Source organism: Emys orbicularis, chromosome 5, assembly GCF_028017835.1.
Source record: "Emys orbicularis isolate rEmyOrb1 chromosome 5, rEmyOrb1.hap1, whole genome shotgun sequence".
NCBI classification, from domain to species: domain Eukaryota; kingdom Metazoa; phylum Chordata; order Testudines; family Emydidae; genus Emys; species Emys orbicularis.
The window spans coordinates 47,332,808-47,351,944 of NC_088687.1; the positions used below are offsets into that span (position 1 = coordinate 47,332,808).

General features: G+C 40.3%; 1 protein-coding gene across 2 annotated transcripts in view; it reads left to right on the forward strand.

Annotated features, from left to right (window-relative positions):
• The window catches only part of JADE1 (jade family PHD finger 1), a 58,133-nt gene that overhangs the window by 15,841 nt on the left and 23,155 nt on the right, over positions 1-19,137 (forward strand). Inside the window, exons 3-5 of one of the 2 annotated variants that reach the window (XM_065404866.1) lie at positions 11,491-11,573; positions 11,692-11,766; positions 15,070-15,227. In XM_065404866.1, coding sequence (XP_065260938.1) covers positions 11,491-11,573; positions 11,692-11,766; positions 15,070-15,227 — 316 coding nt within the window. The remainder of the gene's footprint in view (positions 1-11,490; positions 11,574-11,691; positions 11,767-15,069; positions 15,228-19,137) is intronic. The other variant, XM_065404867.1, reaches the window with a different exon arrangement.

Here is a 19,137-nt window from a genome sequence, read left to right on the forward strand (position 1 = left end):
ACTGATGCATCCACTCTTTCCCCATTGGCTACTCTCTTAATTAATATAATAAGCATCACAAGCAGTAGTAGATGTTTGAAGAATCATAGTTTTAGGCCTTGTTCTCCAAGTTGTAAATTTGCCAGTGAGTGGGATAAGAGATTTTACTCTCTCTGCTTCACCTTCTCCTCAGGCTTTCTCCTCGTTGGTCAGATTATTAATCTCTATTGCTGTTATCTTAATTTCCAGAGTCAGACACACAATTATTTTATCAGCAGTCTCTTTGATTCGCTTCACTAGTAGTACTTGCGTCAAGCATTTATTCTGCAGTTTAGTTAGAGCCTCCGTGTGATAAAGCACTAGATAGAGAATTCTCTGAACTTTTGGCCTCTACTTTTTTGTTGAAAGATTTCAAGCTTTTTACAAACCATTTTTCTCCTCAAAGACTCCAGAAGCACAAGACAATTAAATCTACTATTCCAAGCACTTCAAACAGCTGTCTTCTAATTGAAAAATTAAAATTTTAATCAACACTTAGTTGGAATCCTCTTGCCTAACATCTGCTGCTCATCAGAGTTACTAGTGCCTCTTGACCTCCAGTGAGCTTCGTGCACTCATGCCACATTGCTTGGTGCAGTACTACAGCTTTAGAGTTTGCCATTGCTGTCACTGAACTAATTGGCAAAATTCCCATTGGGATTAATGGGTAGGATCGGGCACCCGACTGTTAGACTATTCATCCTTTGGTTGTGGGTTTTTCAAGAGACAACTCAATGGGAAAGTGTGGCCAGGCATCTTGGCTTCAGTTTGAGGCCAAGTGTGTATCATTTGGGGCTAACTTGTCCACTGATGACCCCTTAGTGCTGACCCTAACTTGTCCACTAATGCCCACCCTAATAGCTTTTACCTTAAAGGGAATAGGTGCTTTATTTTCCTGAGCGCAGAAGCCTACATATTCACAAGGCAATAATAATAATAATTAATGAAAAACAAGCATTTGTCACTCATTCAAACTTAAATGTGAAGGTAGAGTTTGTGTTTTAATATTTTTCTTATTTTAAAAATCAACAGACTCTGGTGTGATTATTTGCGTTTAGCTTAATACATAGAAGCAAGGCTATGAGATCAGATTTTGTATAAATACATTCTCAGAGAATGGGAAACATAATACCAGATACTGTTTGAGTGACAGGGAAACTATAACCCTATGACTAGGGCCCTGCCAAATTCACGGCCATTAAAAATGCATCACGGACTGTGAAATGTGGTCTTTTGGGTGCTTTTACCCTATACTATACAGATTTCATGTGGGAGACCAGTGTTTCTCAAATTGGGCGTCCTGACCCAAAAGGGAATTGCAGGAGGGTCGCAAGGTTATTTTAGGGGGTTGAGGTATTGCCACCCTTACTTCTACACTGCCTTCAGAGCTGGGTGGCTGGGGAGGAGCGGTTGTTGGCTGAGCGCCCAGCTCTAAAGGCGGTGTCCCGCCAGCAGCAGTGTAGAAGTAAGGGTGGCAATACAATACCATGCCATCCTTACTTCTGTGCTGCCGCCTTCAGAGCTGGGTGGCCGGAGAGTAGCAGCTGCTGACTGAGAGCCCAGCTCTACAGGCAGCAGCACAGAAGTAAGGGTGGCAATACCATACCATGCCATCCTTACTTCTGCGCTGCTGCTGGTGGCAGCTCTGCCTTCAGAGCTGGGCTCCTGGCCAGCAACCACCGCTCTTTAGCTGCTCAGCACCGCCGCCAGCAACATTAGCAGCGCAGAAGTAAGGGTAGCAGTACTGCAACCCTCCCCCTACAATAACTTTTTAACCCCCCTCACAACTCCTTTTTGGGTCAGGACCGCTACAATTACAACACCATGAAATTTCAGATTTAAATAGCTGAAATAATGAAATTTACAATTTTAAAAATCCTGTGTTTATGAAATTGTCCAAAATGGACCATGAATTTGGTAGGGCCCTACCTATATAAAAGGCCTGGATGCAAATACAACCCGAGACACATTTCCACAAATCCAAGTCCCCTTTCTCATGCTTCTTCTGCTGGAGGATTTGCTAATCCATCAACCTCATCTCAATTGGCACATCATTACAATAATAATAATTGTAGTGGCATATTATGATCTGATAATCCTTGCGATGAAAAAACACACATCATCAAAACATGAAAAGCAACAGCCTCCCCTCTCTAATCAATGTTTATGTTGCACAAAAATAAAATGTCATCAATAACTGTCCAATTACTGCTCTTGAACCGTATGATCCCTGTGGTGTCTTTACAGCAATTTCACACAGTTACACTACGTGTGGCGCTAAAATGGTGAACGTACACTATCCACAGTAAGTTAACGCAGGTCCCCTCCTGTTCTTTCCTCTCTCAGCAGTATACATCTGAATATTTTATTATCTTTGACAATGCACATGTGACCTTGCATATGCACATATCTCATTTTGTGCCACTCCTCTAAAAGTGTGGAGAACTCATGGATCCCATGGGACATTTCATACTCACAGGGCCCACTTTAGTTCTTTCCTATTGTGACGTCATTCCACTGCAGTAATTTCTGACATTTGATTTTCAATGTTGTTGTAGACATGCTGGTTGCAGGATATGAGGAGACAAGTTAGGTGAGGTGACACATCTTATTGGACCAACCTCTGTGAAGCTCAAAAGCTTGTCCCTTCCACCAAAAGAAGTTGGTCCAATGAAAGATATTACCTCACCTACCTTGTGTCTCTGAAGTTTTATTGTTAATTTAATTGCAGATTTTCAATGTCTATTTGAGTACCATCTGTATTTGCATCCATATCGCTATGTGATCTTGTCAGATCTTACAACCTAAACAAAATTGGGTATGCTCAGTATTTGAATAGGAGTCTTGTAAAGAAAACTCACAAGAGGCGGCATTGATGATTAAGGATACGATTATGTCACGGCAGTTACCATTGCCATGAAACTATGAATGTTGCCATTTATATGGACCCTGCTGCCATGCATTAACAGTCTGTTTGCTTTGATCAGTTGTGGTGCATTAACAATTCATTAATTTGCTCTGATCTAGTCCTCTTTGAAACAGGACCAGATCAAAATTGAACTTGCAAACTGTTAATGTGCGGCAGCAGGGTCCACAGTAACAGTCTATTCATTTGCTTTGATCAGCCACCGTGCATTAAAAGTTCCTTCATTTTGATCAGCTACTGCACATTAACAGTTTGTTCATTTAATTTGTTCTAGTCCCGTTTCAAAGAGGAATATTAGACCAGAGTGAACTAACCAGCAGTGTCCACAAGGTTGCTGTGACCACCATGTGAATTATCTATTTTTTGCCATGATTGTGCCATGAATTTTGTTTATTTTTACCATGACAAAGTTGTGTCCATAGTGATGGCTGATTCATTATATGGTGCTTGTCCTTCTCAATAGTACTGAGCTGATGTCCAAGCACACTATGTAAAGGCAGTATGCTCCTGAAGGTGCAGTCTTACAGTATTGTTTATTATGTTATAGTGCCCAAAAACATATTAGGCACTTCTAAGAAGGCATATTCCCTGCCCTATACATCTTCAGATAAGATGTGAAACTCTGTGGAAGATGTACATATTGAAGCTGTTAATGGCGAGCACTCTACAATATACATTATCTAATGTGGAAGCAAAATCAGAGACACATTCAGCACAGGTTGTCATTGCAGAAAGACAGGCCATTAAAGCCGAAAGTTAGGTAGAAATAGAAAAGATTCAAAGGATTTAGAGATAATACCCTAATTAACACCAGACCTGGGATCTCAATGAGAAGTACTTTTGCTTTGGAGATGCAAGCTAAAATGCAATGTAATCAGAATTGCACTCTAATATCAAAGTCCTGGTCGTCCCTAAAGGTAACCAGGACATAGCAGAATCCAAGGTAAAAAATACTGATTTACTTAATATAGGTTCTGATGAAGAGTCGATGTGTATCCTAACTTCCCTATGAAGAATCCATCTGAAGAATGTGGCTACTACTAATGGATATTTGGTCATTGTAATAAATGATCTGGAAAGGAACCGAAACAAATATGTTGACAAATGACAAAAGGGGATTTTGTTTGAGATGCAGAGAATCCTTTTCCCCAAACTGTATGGATACAATGTCCAAAATTGACCCATAATTACAGGTATCTTAATTTCTGAGGGCACAATCGGAGACATCCAAGGCCTGATTTTCAGTACTGTGCACAACTTCCAATGACATCCCATGATCATCACCTCAAAAATGAGGTCTTTTTAGTGTAGTGTTTAAATATGGATTTAGGTGCTTGATTTTAGGCTCTCACAGTTGAAAGTTTTGGCCTAGGTGACTTGCAGTACAGAAGATGATCTATGTTTTCTGGGACAAAAAGTCTGCAAAGTAGCTAATGGAGAGAACTAAGGCTAATGGTGATGAAAGATGAGAAAAATGAGGCACCTGTCTTCAAACTGCATGTAAAATACCTTTTGTATTGTTCATTTTCAATCTTTTTTTTAATTAGACCACTTCTTTAGTAGTCATAGATAGGGAGGGCCCTACCAAATTCATGGTCCATTTTGGTCAATTTCACGGTCATAGGATTAAAAAAATCGTAAATTTCATGATTTCGGCTATTTAAATCTGAAATTTCACGGTGTTGTAATTGTAGGCGTCCTGACCCAAAAAGGAGTTGTGGGGCGGTTTGCAAAGTTATTGTAGGGGGATTGCGGTATTTCTACCCTTACTTCTGCACTGCTGTTGCTGGCGGCAGTGCTGGGCAGCTGAAGAGCGGTGGCTGCTGGCTGGGAGCCCAGCTTTGAAGGCAGAGCCACCGCCAGCAGCGGCACAGAAGTAAGGATGAAATGGTATGGTGTTGCCATCCTTACTTCTGCGCTGCTGCCTGTACAGCTGGGCCTTCAGTCAGCAGCCGCCAGTCTCCGGCCACCCAGCTCTGAAGGCGGCAGCGCAGAAGTAATGGTGGCATGGTATGGTATTGCCACCCTTATTTCTGCGCTGTTGCTGACAGGATGCTGCCTTCAGAGCTGGGTGCCCAGCCAACAGCCGCTGCTCTCTAACCACCCAGCTCTGAAGGTAGCGCAGAAGTAAGGGTAGCAATACCTCAACCCCCTAAAATAACCTTGTGAACCCGTGCTACTCCCTTTGGGGTCAGGACACCCAATTTGAGAAACACTGGTCTCCCCCTCTGAACTCTCTATAGTATAAGGTAAAAGCACACAAAAGACAAGATTTCATGGGGGGAGACCAGATTTCACAATCCGTGATGCGTTTTTCATGACTGTGAATTTGGTAGGGCCCTATATATAGGAAATGATATGTGGACTTATACATGTGCAGCTATGTCTTTACTAAGTAGAATGGGGGAAATTAGCCTTAGAAACTCTTCTGCTGTTTACTTTGTGCCCCTCATGTTGGATCTTTATCCTGTAGTTTGACCATTGGCCAGTTGAGGTATTCCTGAAACAAGGCTTTACTGTGAAGAGTGGCACTCAGGCAGCAGACAGGGAGACTAAGCATTTCCTTTTACTTCTCAGGCTGCAGATCTTTCTGACAGAGTGTGGTGTTGGCAGCAGTGTCTACTCTACCTCAGAGCAAGTCTGGAAAAAGTGTAGGCAGCTGGAAATGCCAGCACTTAGCAAAAACAGCAGCCAGGCGAGCATCCATGTCAGAAATGTTTTGCACTGTTGTGCTGCTTGGTTTAGTGATGTAGCAGAGTTGTATTTATGGTAGGAAAAGTGTGTTCAGACTCCCAGTGTTCTCAAGCTTTGAAGTGTTCAGAGGCTGTAGCAGCCTCTAGCTCTCTTGGGACACTGCTGGATGCCTTACAGGTGGTTTTACAACAGTGTTATGCATGATATACAGTATAACTGAATATCTTCATGCTGAGTGGAATATTGGATGATGGGGAGAATTTGCTAAGATTTTGGATGTGCTTTGGTAGCGCTAAGGACTTCTCTGTTTTAGTGGGCTTTCTAAAATCAAAACATATTTTTGAGTGGTCATTTCACAAAGTGATATAGTTAGAGACGATCGTTTTTTCTTTTCCTTTTAAAAATTCTATTTTTTTCATAAGTGTGAAACACGTCTCCTCTAATTTCTTGATCACAGTTTTCTTCTAATACTGAAGGAGCTGTATTTTTGTAATTTCATTAATAGTGTACAAGTGAAAAAAAGATATGGCTTTGGCTAATGTCAGGCACGTAGTCTCTGAAGATAATATAGGAAAGTTGCTCTACTTATATCTTCCTATCAGCCTCGTTCCTTGTCTCTCCAGTGCTGTGGTCTGCCAAAGCCTTGCTTCTCTTAACCAGAGACTGTCCATTTATTTTTAATTATGCCTAGTTAAATAAATTTTCTGATGGAGGGAAAACAAAATGCAGACTTGAAGTAAGGGGCTGATTTGCCTCTCATTGAAATCAATGGGATTTTTGCATTGACATCAGTGGGAGTTGTTGGATCAGGCCCAAACAGACTGATATAACCCACTCTGGCACCCATGAGGAATTTTTTTTGGTTTAAGAAAGGAGTTTCCTAGGGGTCTCTGTTCCCAGTAATACCTGGATGCTTTGTATGCTTAACTCCCAGTAGGTGTTAATGTTAGCTGCTTGACTACATACATTGCCTGTTAATAGGAAGTATATAGGTCCCTTAAGAATATATATTTATATCTGATTTTCTAATGCTGATTGGATCGTGTATTTTGGGTAATGCTTTGTTAGTTCTGAAGACTTAAAGTGTATCACTGTGATTTTATTTGTAGGTTAAATACAGCACTTTGATCAGACCATCCTCTCCCTGCCCATAATAAAGTGTCATGGTCATCCATTAGTTAAAAAGATTTCCCATTAACTTGTAAACCAGGCTTATGAAGATGTATTTTAGGGTCAAGCTGCCCACAGAACAATTTGGCCCACTCGTAGAAGGAAAGAGATATTAGGATGAAGGATTCCAATTTTCATTACTTCTCCATTGTTTCTATACTCAGGTTGATGCGCTGCAATGGCTGCTACACTCTGTGCTTTGGAATTGTGTATTTCATATTCACTATCGAACGTGGATTTTGGCATGTACAACAACTGTGATGGAGTTACCGTTTGTCATTAATCTTCCATCTGTTATAGAATTAATTCATGTAGTATACAAGAAAGATTTCCCCAAGGTAAATTGGTTAGTTAGGAATGTTTTATTTGTAAAACCCTCAGTGGTGCAGACTTTTGATATCTCCATTTGATTGATTGATTTTTTTTTTTACAAAGACTGGAGTTTAACTGTAAAACATTGTCTTGATCTTTGATGGCTTGCCAGTCTCGATCACTGTCTTGTGCTTTTTTCTCTGAAACTGGGAAAACGTGTGAATTACTGGTGGGAGAAGACTATTTTTTAGAAATACATTGGTTACATAGAAGTTGTGCAACTTTAATACTGAGGATTTGTTTTGTCTGAAAAATACCAAGAATCTCTCTAAAATACAAATTCATGTATTCTTAAGTTTATCTACAGCGCATATAATACAAAAGCACCACATTGTTTCTAGACCTGCTCCACAACTTTTATTTTAGCAATGACAGGTAACCACTTTCCTGTAATCCAGGAATGTCCTTCAGTACATGTAATTGGACATAAAAATCAGGTAATTTATCAGTGAAATATCTGTAATTGCCTATGAACTTTTTCTTTCAGTGATTATTCAGAGATCACTCTGCTACCAAATTTCGACTAAAGGGTGGAAATGAAAAGTGATTTGCCTTTCATGCTTCCTTTTTTCCCCTCTTGTGGTTTTCTTGCTTATTTCAATATTCTTCCTGGGTTACCCAAGGAATGGACAGATTTAACTAGTCAAACCCCCTTTGTTGAAATGCTGTGGCTTGATCCTTGTTCCATTGAATCCAGTGATATCTTGCCATTGATTTCATTGGAAGTAGAATCAGATCTTTCCTTTCACATATTATGAGGAGTAGTTATATTTAGTCCTGTTGTGTCACTTCTTTTGCTCCTTTAATTTGTTGCATTTGTGTTTCTAAATGATGTTATCTAAAACAGTTGATGTTTGCATCTGTTATACTGCATGCTTAATAATTATTTATTATGTGTTTGTTTATTCATTAATTGGATGTTTTTCCCTATTAAAATGAAACCTGTGCCAGTGGTCACTTGTTAACTACAGTTGCCTGTCCTAATGGTCAGTAAAATCTTAATTCAGCCAGAAGTTCCCCCACATTTGTTGCATGGTATTATAAACAGCCTGTTCTGTTGGCCAGAAAAAAAAATCAGAAGCCCCATTGGTACCTGTTATTAAAAGGTTACACTATATATTCATCAGCTAAAATGTAGGGTTGGGAGGAAACAGTCATTCTTGAATTATGTTAGAAACTTTGTACTGTCCTTCATTTTAGGAAGTGATTAGATTTTTGGGAGAAAATATCAGCCACAAATATACTCTGTAGTGGTCTGGTCTAATTTGAATTATTCCTCCCAGAATGGGGAATCTAGTGTAAAGTTTCTATATTAACATAAGCATGTCAGAGCAATTTAGGAAGTAGTATTAAGATTTAGGAAATGGTGATAGGATTTGAGTCTCCATGCAGCACTAAGAGGTCAGGTCAGTGGCCTAGCTGTAATGTTCTTCACTATTGAGATTAACAGAATTATATTTAGGATGATGTTTTGTTTTGTAGCATCTGCTAGTAACAGAGTTGAGAAATATTTTGAATTAACCAAAAGGATATTAATGAAACAAATGGAGACAGAAGATATGCCAATTATTATTTTTGCTACCCACCTCCAGTAGCTTCCCAAGGACACACACACGATCTGAAAAATCTATCCATTAGCAGCTTGTTTAGAAAAAGCCATATGCTTGGTTACTGTCAATCTCCAATTGATGTAAACTTATCACTAGAGCTGAATTAAAGCACACAGTTAAAAATTCAGAAGTATATCACATTGCTGCTGTTCTAATTTTGCCAGATGCATGCATCACTTGTGAACAACTGTAACAAACTTCCAGAGTTACTAGCTGTGTTACTGGCAGAAGCTACAGAATAAAACAACATCTTGTTAATGGAGTTTGTCATTCAGTACCCTGAATGCAAAAAACAAACAACCCCCCCCCAATATATAAGCAAAACCAGCAATCATATCCACCTATGGATTGCTGCTGCAACAACCTAATTAGCCAAATATTTCAATAGCTCTCACTGTAGTCGATCAGACATGAATGTTTTTGAGATTGGAAAAACTATTAGGATCTGGACAACTAGGTGCAAAAGTGTGTGTGGCTGTGTACCTTAAAGGGGCACAGTCAATTGGAAAAGCATACTTCTCTGAATTATTTTTACTTATATTTTTAACAATAACATTTAAATACTATAACTGAAAGGGACTAAAGAGAAAAATAGTTTAATGTGTTTTTTTCCCATTCATTTGCTATGGGCATTTGTCAGTTCTTTATGGTTGGTTTCACTGTTTACCTTGGATAGCCAGTCAGAGTGAAATTCTCCCCTGTGCTAAGGTCCAGCAGAAGACCAGTGCACCACTTAAGTTTCACTTCAGGTCTCAAAATAGGTTTTAAAGGAGACTTAAGTGGTACATAAACCTTGTGTTGACTTTCTGCACGTAAATGAATCACCCTTAGTTACTTTCCTCTGTTTTGTGTGGATCTTTCATGCAGCACAAGGAAGAGAAAAACATTTTACTGTATCAAAATGTGACTATAAGACAAGATAAAACAAAACAACAATGGCAAGGAGGACTCAGGGTCATGTGAAGTACCTGCAACAACTTCAAGTATATGTCTCTGTGGGTGCTCCACTGTATGAGTGTATGCACCTGTGCTCTCTTGACCGGAAATTATAAATAGCAGCGTTGGCAGTTCCATATCTGTGCAAAGCAGTGCCTGTGCTCCCAAGTGAGGGCATATAAAGAGACGCGGACCCCCAAATTATTAGTTTTTACATTGAATGTGTCCCTTTATATCACTATTTTCTGATGGGTTTATCCTAAAGGATATGATTTCTATCCAGTTGCTACACACATTGACTTAACTTGTGCCACTGTGAACATTCCATGTACCATCCATTGTTTACCACTCTGTAACAGAGCAATTTTAACCAAACTTACAAATGTGTTACTACCTGAAGACCGTGGAAGGCCAAATGTTGTAAAATTATAGTTTAGTGGATGCTTCTGTCCAGCAGCTATGTATTATCTCTTTCGAGTGACAGTCTTGTGAAGTCAATTTACATTGAAAATAATTTTTTGTGTTCCCAGTAGAGGGAGGATTGAAGACCTGTTCTTATTCAGCTTTCATTGCCATATTACTTGCATACTACTGCAGGTTTCTGTTGAGTGATGTGAGGCAATACTGCTCTCATGGGCCGCAGCTGAAGCCTACACATTGCTCCCAGCACTTACTGGCCGAGACAGCAAAGAACTGAGTATTAACCTTAAGGCCATTGTGCCAACCCCGCTTTGTTTGTTAATGTTTAAGGCTCAGAGCTGTGGAATCTTTGCAGTGCTGTCTCTGGTTATGTGGACACTCTGATCTCCCCATTACATCCTCTGTGTCAACTTCTGTGCTTCATTTTCCAGTCCTCCCTCCTCCTTTGTTAACCACTATCATGCTAATCTATTGTCTCTTCCTTTCATCATTGTCATATAGTGTGACTTGAGTAACATTTGTGTACCTTGTCATGCCAATAAAGTGTCATTTGATTAAATTAAATTGATCAGCACAGGCTCACCATAAGCAGGTTTTGGTCACAGGTTTTGTGCTGGTCCTGTGGTGTCATAGCATTTATAGTGGGATACATTCTCCCCCCCTCTCCCTGACTTCAGATAGAATAATTTTCTTAAAAGCAGGTAAAGGCATCCACTCCGTATTGAAGAATGCTGGGACCAGGGGAAATAGTTGGTCCTGAGTATAATGACTGAAGAATTCTACATATAAAAACCCCATGACACTGCTCAGTAATTTCCTCATGCCAGAAGACAGACAGATATCATATAGTCTTAGGGTTCCTGGGTGTAGAATGGCTTTCTGTTTCACCTTGAAAAGAACTCCATCCTAAGAGAAATCATGGGGACAGAGTATGTTCTGCATGGATGTGCTGGGACATCAGTACATTAGCTTTGAAGATTTCATCTCAGGCTATCCACACACGTCCCAGCTAGTTTTTAATCCTAAGGAAGTGATTTGTGTTTGGATCAGTATTGCTCAAATAAAGAACTGTGTCATTTTTGCGAAGCCAATAAATGTAGCTGTCGGGATAAAAAAAAATACATGGAAGTGATCACAGAAGTGCTAGACTGAGCCAGCAGTTTTCCCCTGCTTGTTCATTATGAAACAGTCTTTTTGAGGTGTGTGATAAAAGGCTGAATCTTGCTCTACTTACTCAAGTAGTATCATTGAAGTCAACTGGCCTACTTGTGTGAACAGTGTGAGCAAAGTCTTTTTCTGACTGATGAAAGCACTCTTTTTCAGTTGATCATTTTTATACCGTAGGCTTGTCCACCTGGTCCCAGCATTCCAGATCTCGACACCGGAGGAATTCATGCTCCAGACATGAAGACCGAAAACCTTCTGAGGTATTTCTGGAATTGTACTTGCATTTTGCTACCTCTATCTAGTAAAACACACACATGCCTTGTTAAAGAATAGATTTCTTCCTAATCATATTTTCTTTCCTTTTCTGCTCCATCTCAGCTGGCACCCAGCAACCTTTCCTCTGGCCAGGAGATCAGGGAGTTCAGCTGCTACCACAGTCACTGCCAGCACCAAGTTAGTTTTTAGCCATGAATATTGGGCTAGTTTGGCACCAGCCCAACATAGCTCTGAAACTTTCTTTCTTTCTTTCTTTTAGTGGTTTGGGTTATTTGTTCTTGATTTATGGTGAACAGTAAAAGTTTATTTTTAGTAGTTTCATAGCCTTTATTTGGCCTTAATTAATAGTTTTTATTTGTTAACAGACTTGTCAAACCAGACATCTGTCTCTTTTAAGCTTCATATGCAGTGCTTTGAGGAATTCAAATCAAGGAAGGAAATGTAAATCAATTTGAACTTTTTGGGTGGGTCATTTGTAGGCACCAAATGTATATGACCCACTGCATAAAAGTTTGCAGATGCCCTTGCCTGAACTGGTCTGAGACAATCATTAGACCTCAGACTGCATTGTGGCTGAAAACAAGGTATTTGCTTCAGAAGGTGAAATTTCTTGGGTTAAGTCATTTTCACTGTGTCAAAGTACTTTAAATGCTTCAGTGGCTGATGTTGGGGGAGAGGCATATTTAGCTAGATTTCATGATGACAGTGTACTTCCTTTGCCCCAGGGATAATCAATTTTTCATGGGGGAATTATGTACACTGTTCAGTGTATTAAAAACACAACACGAGAGCCACTTGACCATCAAGTAAATGACCAGAGATAACTTTTCAAACCCTGATCTTGTCTTTCTTGGCCTAGTCCTATTTTTGTGGTGTTTCTTTCTCTCCTCATGCACACATACTAACCTGTGGCTCTTCCAATATTCTATTTTTTCCCTCCCTTTGCCTTTCTTCCCAGTCTGAGAGGTCTTTCTTCCGCTTCCCCCAAGCTCCTGTTTGTTCTTATTTCTTGGATTGTCTCTGTCTGCGACAGCATGCTATGCTGATTCCAGTGTGCCAGCAGATAAGTGACACTCACTAAACTCCCAGGGTGAAATCCTTGCCTCATTTGAAGTTAGTGGCAGAACTCCCATTGACTTCAGCAAGGCCAGGATTTCATCCTCTCTCTGTCTCTGAAGTGCTGTGTGCCAGTTCTTCAGAGATAATAATTTTGTAAACTTCTTTTGGCTCCAGGCACATTGATTGCATCAGAAATTAGCAGAGCAGCAAGGATAGTGACACAAGGCAGAGAGTCTTGGAAAGGATTTTCTTGATGGTCAAGTATTCCATTAACAACTTCTTGTGTAGTAGCCAAAATAACTAGCCACAAGCTATCAGACTGAAAAATTTTCATATCTTGTTTTTTACTCAAATCACTAGAAGTCCAAAACCTTATGGCTGGCTCTGCTAGTTTACTGGGAGAGTGAGTTTGTTTTGTGGATTCTGTTTCATTTCTTGATTGCAACCTCACAGGACTGATAGTTTAGATTTTTTAAAAAACATTTTATTGTATTACATTACCTATATTCATCCTTTTCTTCTTTTCTTGAGAAACTTACAAATTAATACTTAATTGTAGTGGGATTTATTCTTACAAAAATGCAGACTTGCACCTGAAATTCAAAAAATGTCATCACTGGGTGTAAACAGTTTTGAAAAATAAAAATAAGTAACACTTGGATGTTCCCCAATGAGAAATCCAGGGCATAACAGAGAGAATGAGAGAGTGGGGAAAAAAACATTCGGGGATATCATGTGGCCAGGCTTTTTATGCTGTACTTCACTGTAGAGATTTTTTCCCCCTAATGATCAGACTAATGATCGGTTCCCTAAAACATGTAAAAACATGTAAAAAAATCATAGATGACTTATTGTAATTTGAAGTGTTTTAATGGCATATGAAAGAAGCCACTATCCTCAGGGAAGGCAGCCTTTATAATTTGTGTAACCACAGTGGACGCACATACCTTACAGATTTGTGCTTTATCCACAGCCAAACACAACTGTTGTCAGATACTAACACAAAACAGCCAATATGGAAGTTGGATTAGGGATTCAGCACAAGAGTAGCAAGTGTGAAGTAAATTTGCATCATTAGCAATATTTGGAGAATCTAGGATCAGTGTCTTGCCTTCCTGAAAATCTGCCTGAAACTTCATAACTATACAGTATGGAGCTGGATATGTGCCTTGCTGACTATACCTGCCATAAACTGATGAGTTTGCATATGAACTTTTCTTGTGGTTTTCCTGGCTGGTGCTGGATGGGCTGATTCCCTTGTTCTGTTTGGCAAAGGGCTTGGTTTACAATCTTACATTCTTGTTTTCGTTGCTTGTTTGCTTTAAAACCTGTTGCACATCCGTTCCTTTGCATGTGGCATTAATTAGTTAATGTATGTAAAGTGCTATTGAGATAAAAAGGGTGAAGTATTAGTTATTACTGTTACGTAGCAGTTTTGGTTGGGGGCAAAAGGGACAGGGAGCGCTGGAAGATGTCTAGGCAACTGCTGTCTTGCTATTCTCATGCCTGCGATATCACCCTTCAGTTTCTGCTTCACTGAGAGGCAGTGGCAAACCAGGCAGAATGGAGCTGCCACAGCAGCAGCGCAGCATACTCCTCACAAGGGTGAATCCATTTTTATTTCCTCCTATGGCTTGTTAAAGACCGCATCCCTGCTTGTTTATGGCTGATAACCCAAAACTCGCCAGACATCCTGCAGGTTTTAGAGGCTGATGCCTTAAAAAGGCAAAATGGAATTGTATGCGTTACAATGCAGATGGTAGATGAACGAACACTAGTGCTGAATGTGGAGATGCCCCAAGAGATCTAGTCTGAAGCTCGATTTAGTTGATCTTTAGGGTAATTTAAAAAAAAACAATAATTCAAGACAAGCTGCCTTGCTTAGAATTTGCTATTGCAGCTGGTCACGTTACAGTCCTATCTTGTTTTCTACCATCAACGATTTTTAGAATTCTTTTGTATTAGTCAGGGATCTCGTAATTTGAAAAGCACAGGGCTCAGTCCTGGTCCTATGTAAGTCAGTGGGAGTGTTGATACAGCGCTCACATGGAACCGGATTGGGTCCATTGTTATTGACAGGTAATGCTACAGTTTTGGTGCCTGATCGTGAGAGGCTTTGAGCACCTGCAATTCTCATGAAATTTAGAGGGAGTTAGAGGCGTCGGGCACAACTCAGGCTTATGCCTCCTTCACAGTGTGAACATTAGGAGTCATAGAGCTGTCAGCCTTATGTCCATTGTATCTATGTCCCCTTCTCTGCCCCCTGATGTGAAGGTAAATGGCTGTCCTGTAATAGGCTTTTGTGTTGGTACAGTGACCTTGTTATGCACTGCTCCATGGTTACCCTGGAGCTGTGAATCATAGAGTGTAAATATCAAATGTCAGTGTCTCTGTTCTTTCTCTTGGTTGGTTTCTTTGCAGGTGTTCAGAACGGACTTGATCACTGCCATGAAGCTACCCGACTCCTACCAACTGAACCCTGATGAGTACTATGTGCTGGCAGACCCCTGGAGGCAGGAGTGGGAAAAGGGAGTTCAGGTGCCAGTTAGCCCGGGGGCCATCCCCGAACCAGTAGCCAGGTATAGTTTGGAGAAATATAAACAAACATATATACGCTTAGGCCATCAGTTATACATCTGGATGCCTAGGTTCTAAATTAATATTTAAGCATGTAGTTAGAAATGGCCTGATTTTCAGAGGTTGTGAACAAATCCTTTGCCTCCTATTGAAATCAGTGGGCATTGCAGCTGCTCAGCATTATTGAAAATCTTGCCACTTCTTTTTAGGTAGCTGAATATGAATGTAGGAGCCAAATTTAAATTACAGACCTTGGAGAAAAATGCTGGTTTTAATTTTGGTTTTATGACGTTTTCTAACCTTTTTCTGTTTACTTATAACTTAAATTATCTTGCTGTACAACACTGCAACTAGATTTAAAAAACTCTCAAATTATTTGGAGCCATCAGGTTGGGCACATAGTTAAGCTACATAAATGTGAGTGCTCACATTTGTTACTGTAATTACTGTAATCTTCCCTCTCTTTGTTATACTTGCATGTTGTGTCTTGTTTCAAATGAGACTGTATGCTCCTTGGGGCAGGGACCTGTTGCAAACATCTTTATTATGTAAGGTAACTTCTTTGTACTCAGTTATAACGATTCATTAATGCATGTAAATGTTGTTTGTTTGTTTGTATTGTGGCAGTGCGTACAGGCCCCAGTCATGGAACGGGAGCCATTGTGCTAGGCATGGTACACACTCACAACAAAAATATGATCCTTACCCAGAAGAGCTTTTACTGTTCAATAGCTTAATTGGCTGAATTCTGTGAGAAGATAAAATGGGGATGAGGGTGGGAAAAAGCAAGAACTGTCACATATCATTGTTTTTTTTAAGGAGAATATATTCTGAACCAAACTCAAAATTTCAGAATTTTTGGTCATGACTGTGTATGTATATACATTTATTTAGTAGTCAAAGTTGATACATGTGCCTTCTGGAGTAGCAAGCTATGCAAACCTGTTCATCATTAGCCTATTGTCATAACCCACATTGGAGTGTGCATTAGCAGTCTGTTTGTCATGCCTTGGGTGTGTTGTGAGGCATGAGGCTGTAGGCCAAGTGTCTGTAACCACGTAAAAAGTGCACCAGTAGCTTACTAATGAAGGGCTTATTGCAGTTAGAGCCTGGCTGCTCAATGTAAAAAAAAAAAAAAAAAAAAAAAAAAAAATTTAAAACAGTTTTGGGAGGGTTTATGTAATGTGTCCTTCCACTGTGAAAAGTAGTTGATAGTAAAAGAATCAGAGAACTTACCGTTAGATATTTATACGAACAACAAGAATATCCACGGTTACTTTAGATAGGATAAAATGCTTATAAGGGTCATAAACCCTTATGTTTCAGGACATAAACTAACCACTAACTGCCTGACTCAGGAAGAAACTTTCCCCCTGGGTAGGTTAGTGCATAATTGTCTATACTGGGTTTTTATACTAACATCTGATGCTGGCCATTGTTGGAGACAGGATACTGGGCCATTGATCTGAGTTGCCGCTCTTCTGACTCTTTGGGTTGTTTCTCACTCTTCTTGCTTCCCAGGAGCCCGGCTTCCCTTTCAGTAGCAAGTTGTGGCCCAGCTCACTTTCTGTTATAAAAACTAAATAGGAAATAGCGGATAGCTCCCTCTTTAGTTTTTATAATAGGAAGTGAGACTTGGCAGTTGCTGCTTAAAGCACAACTGGGCTTCTAGGAGAAAGGGGATACGGGGCAGTTAAAAATTCCAATGTTTCACTGTGCCAGCCCCTCTGCCCATCTTTCCCTTTCTGTGGGGATGGGGATGTTTTACTACAGAATTTGATTTCCCTGCTGTGTGTTGCTATGCCTTATTTTTATATTTTTCAGATCAAAATACTGTATAACCTCACGAGAGGTGGAAAATACTAACACCATGTAAAGATCCCTCTGCCCTGCCTACCTTCTCTCACCTCTTCCTCTTACAGGAAGGAGTGGAGTCGTTTGATTCTCTCCACCCCTGCTCCTCATGAGAATTGTGGAAGCATCTTTTTTTCTCTCTTCCTGCTGCCCTTCACGTGTGTAGGGGACAGACTAGTGTTGGTTGGGGTTGGAGGAAGGGAGCAAAATGGTCATTATTGCTCATTAATCCATCCCATAGTTAATACCAAAATGCTATAATGATCTTGGGCATAATTTTAGGAAGAGGGAAGCATGACTGTAAAGTGAACTAATGACATTCACTGGCAGTTGATGTAGAGTAGGAGGAAATACAGTACATTTCACAGAGAAATGATTCTTGTTGTTATTACAGTGCTCAGAAGTGAGCAAGGTGCTTTGTAGGAGAAAACCAAGAGAGAGAAGAACAGGAGTACTTGTGGCACCTTAGAGACTAGTCTCTAAGGTGCCACAAGTACTCCTGTTCTTTTTGCGGATACAGACTAACACGGCTGCTACTCTGAAACCAAGAGAGAGAGGCACTGCGCTGATGCAACCAATTAGTGTAACAAACAGTAGGGATGGGGTGAGGAAGGACCGGGGTTACAACAATATGTCCATGTGGTGACTCACTGCTAGTACGTGCTCATACTGATGACTCAATTAAATGTTTTTGTGTATACAGTAATTATTATTTTACTTCTTTACATCATGAAGATAAAAAAATTGACTTTTGCAGGTCCTATGAAAATGACCTGTTGAAAGCCAAACTACCTGTTCTAGTCTGTTCATTCAGTTCTGGTTCTTGTGCTGTGCCATCACCATGGTATCCAAGCATGGCACTATTTTGGGCAGCATGAGCAGGATGCTGCCTAGATAGCTATAATTTCCCCACAGTAGGGGATTTAGTGTGTAGAAGATTTGGAGAGCAGTGGTCAGGCTAAAACAGTTTCCCTGTGAGATGTAGTATATAATATTGCAGTACAGTATTATTCAGTATAGTACAGCCAGGACTGGCTCAAGATATCGGGGGCCATTCATATACCGACTGATACCTCCCCTGCTGAAAAGCCCAAGATTCAGTGAATGACTTTTCCATGCATTCTGCTTCCGATTCCTATGATGTACCAGAACTGGTTTGGTACCATGATGGAGGCTGGACTAGATAAATGTGTCCAGAACTGGATGTGTACAAATATAGGGATAGTGGATCAAGGGTTCTTGTTGAACAGGAGAGAACATGCATTATGTGCCAGCTAGGCCACAGTAGAGTGAAGGACATGTTACTTCCCCCATGGAGCTCTCTCATGAAGTAGCTCATTCTCCACACCATGAGGCACTGGAGCATGGCTGCAGTAACCCTCACACTAGCACTGGTGAGGCTGCCGTGATTTGGGGACCCAGCTAGAGGTTGGGTGCATTGCCTGAACTTGATCCAGATATAAGTTTTATTTTTTGTAGCACCTTTCATACAAACCAAATCTCAGAATGCTTAGAGTTAAATAATAAAGGAGAGACTGTGGAACCTCCTTTGTGAACTTCCAGAGAACATTGATGTGGATGGGGCATATGGAACCTGCTACCTGAAGGCAAGGTGTTAGCAGTGCAGCCGCTCCATGGCTGCTATTCCAGCCTGTGCACTGCATATGCATTTTTTCTTAGTTACTGGATTTGTGTAGTCACAGAAATCCAGGCAACTCAAGTGTAGAGCAAGTTACACTGTTTTAAGTGTTTTGCTTTGTCTCCAAAGTCCTTACAATTAACTTTTAACAACTGTGCTTATGCACAGTTTAAACATGGTTGCAACCAAAATATGCTTTAATTAGGTCTGGCTTGCAACTATGGTGACCCCACCAAACCATATTAGGACATACTACAGCTGCAGCTGAATTTAAAAACAGTGGATGGATTTTGTTCTAAAGTCTGACTCAGTCCAGTTTTAGTGATTTTGCAGGGGGAATGCAAATCCCTGAGAGCCTGGACTTAGATCTGAGCAGGTAAGTGATGGAGGGACTGATTATAAACAATTTTATGAATTGT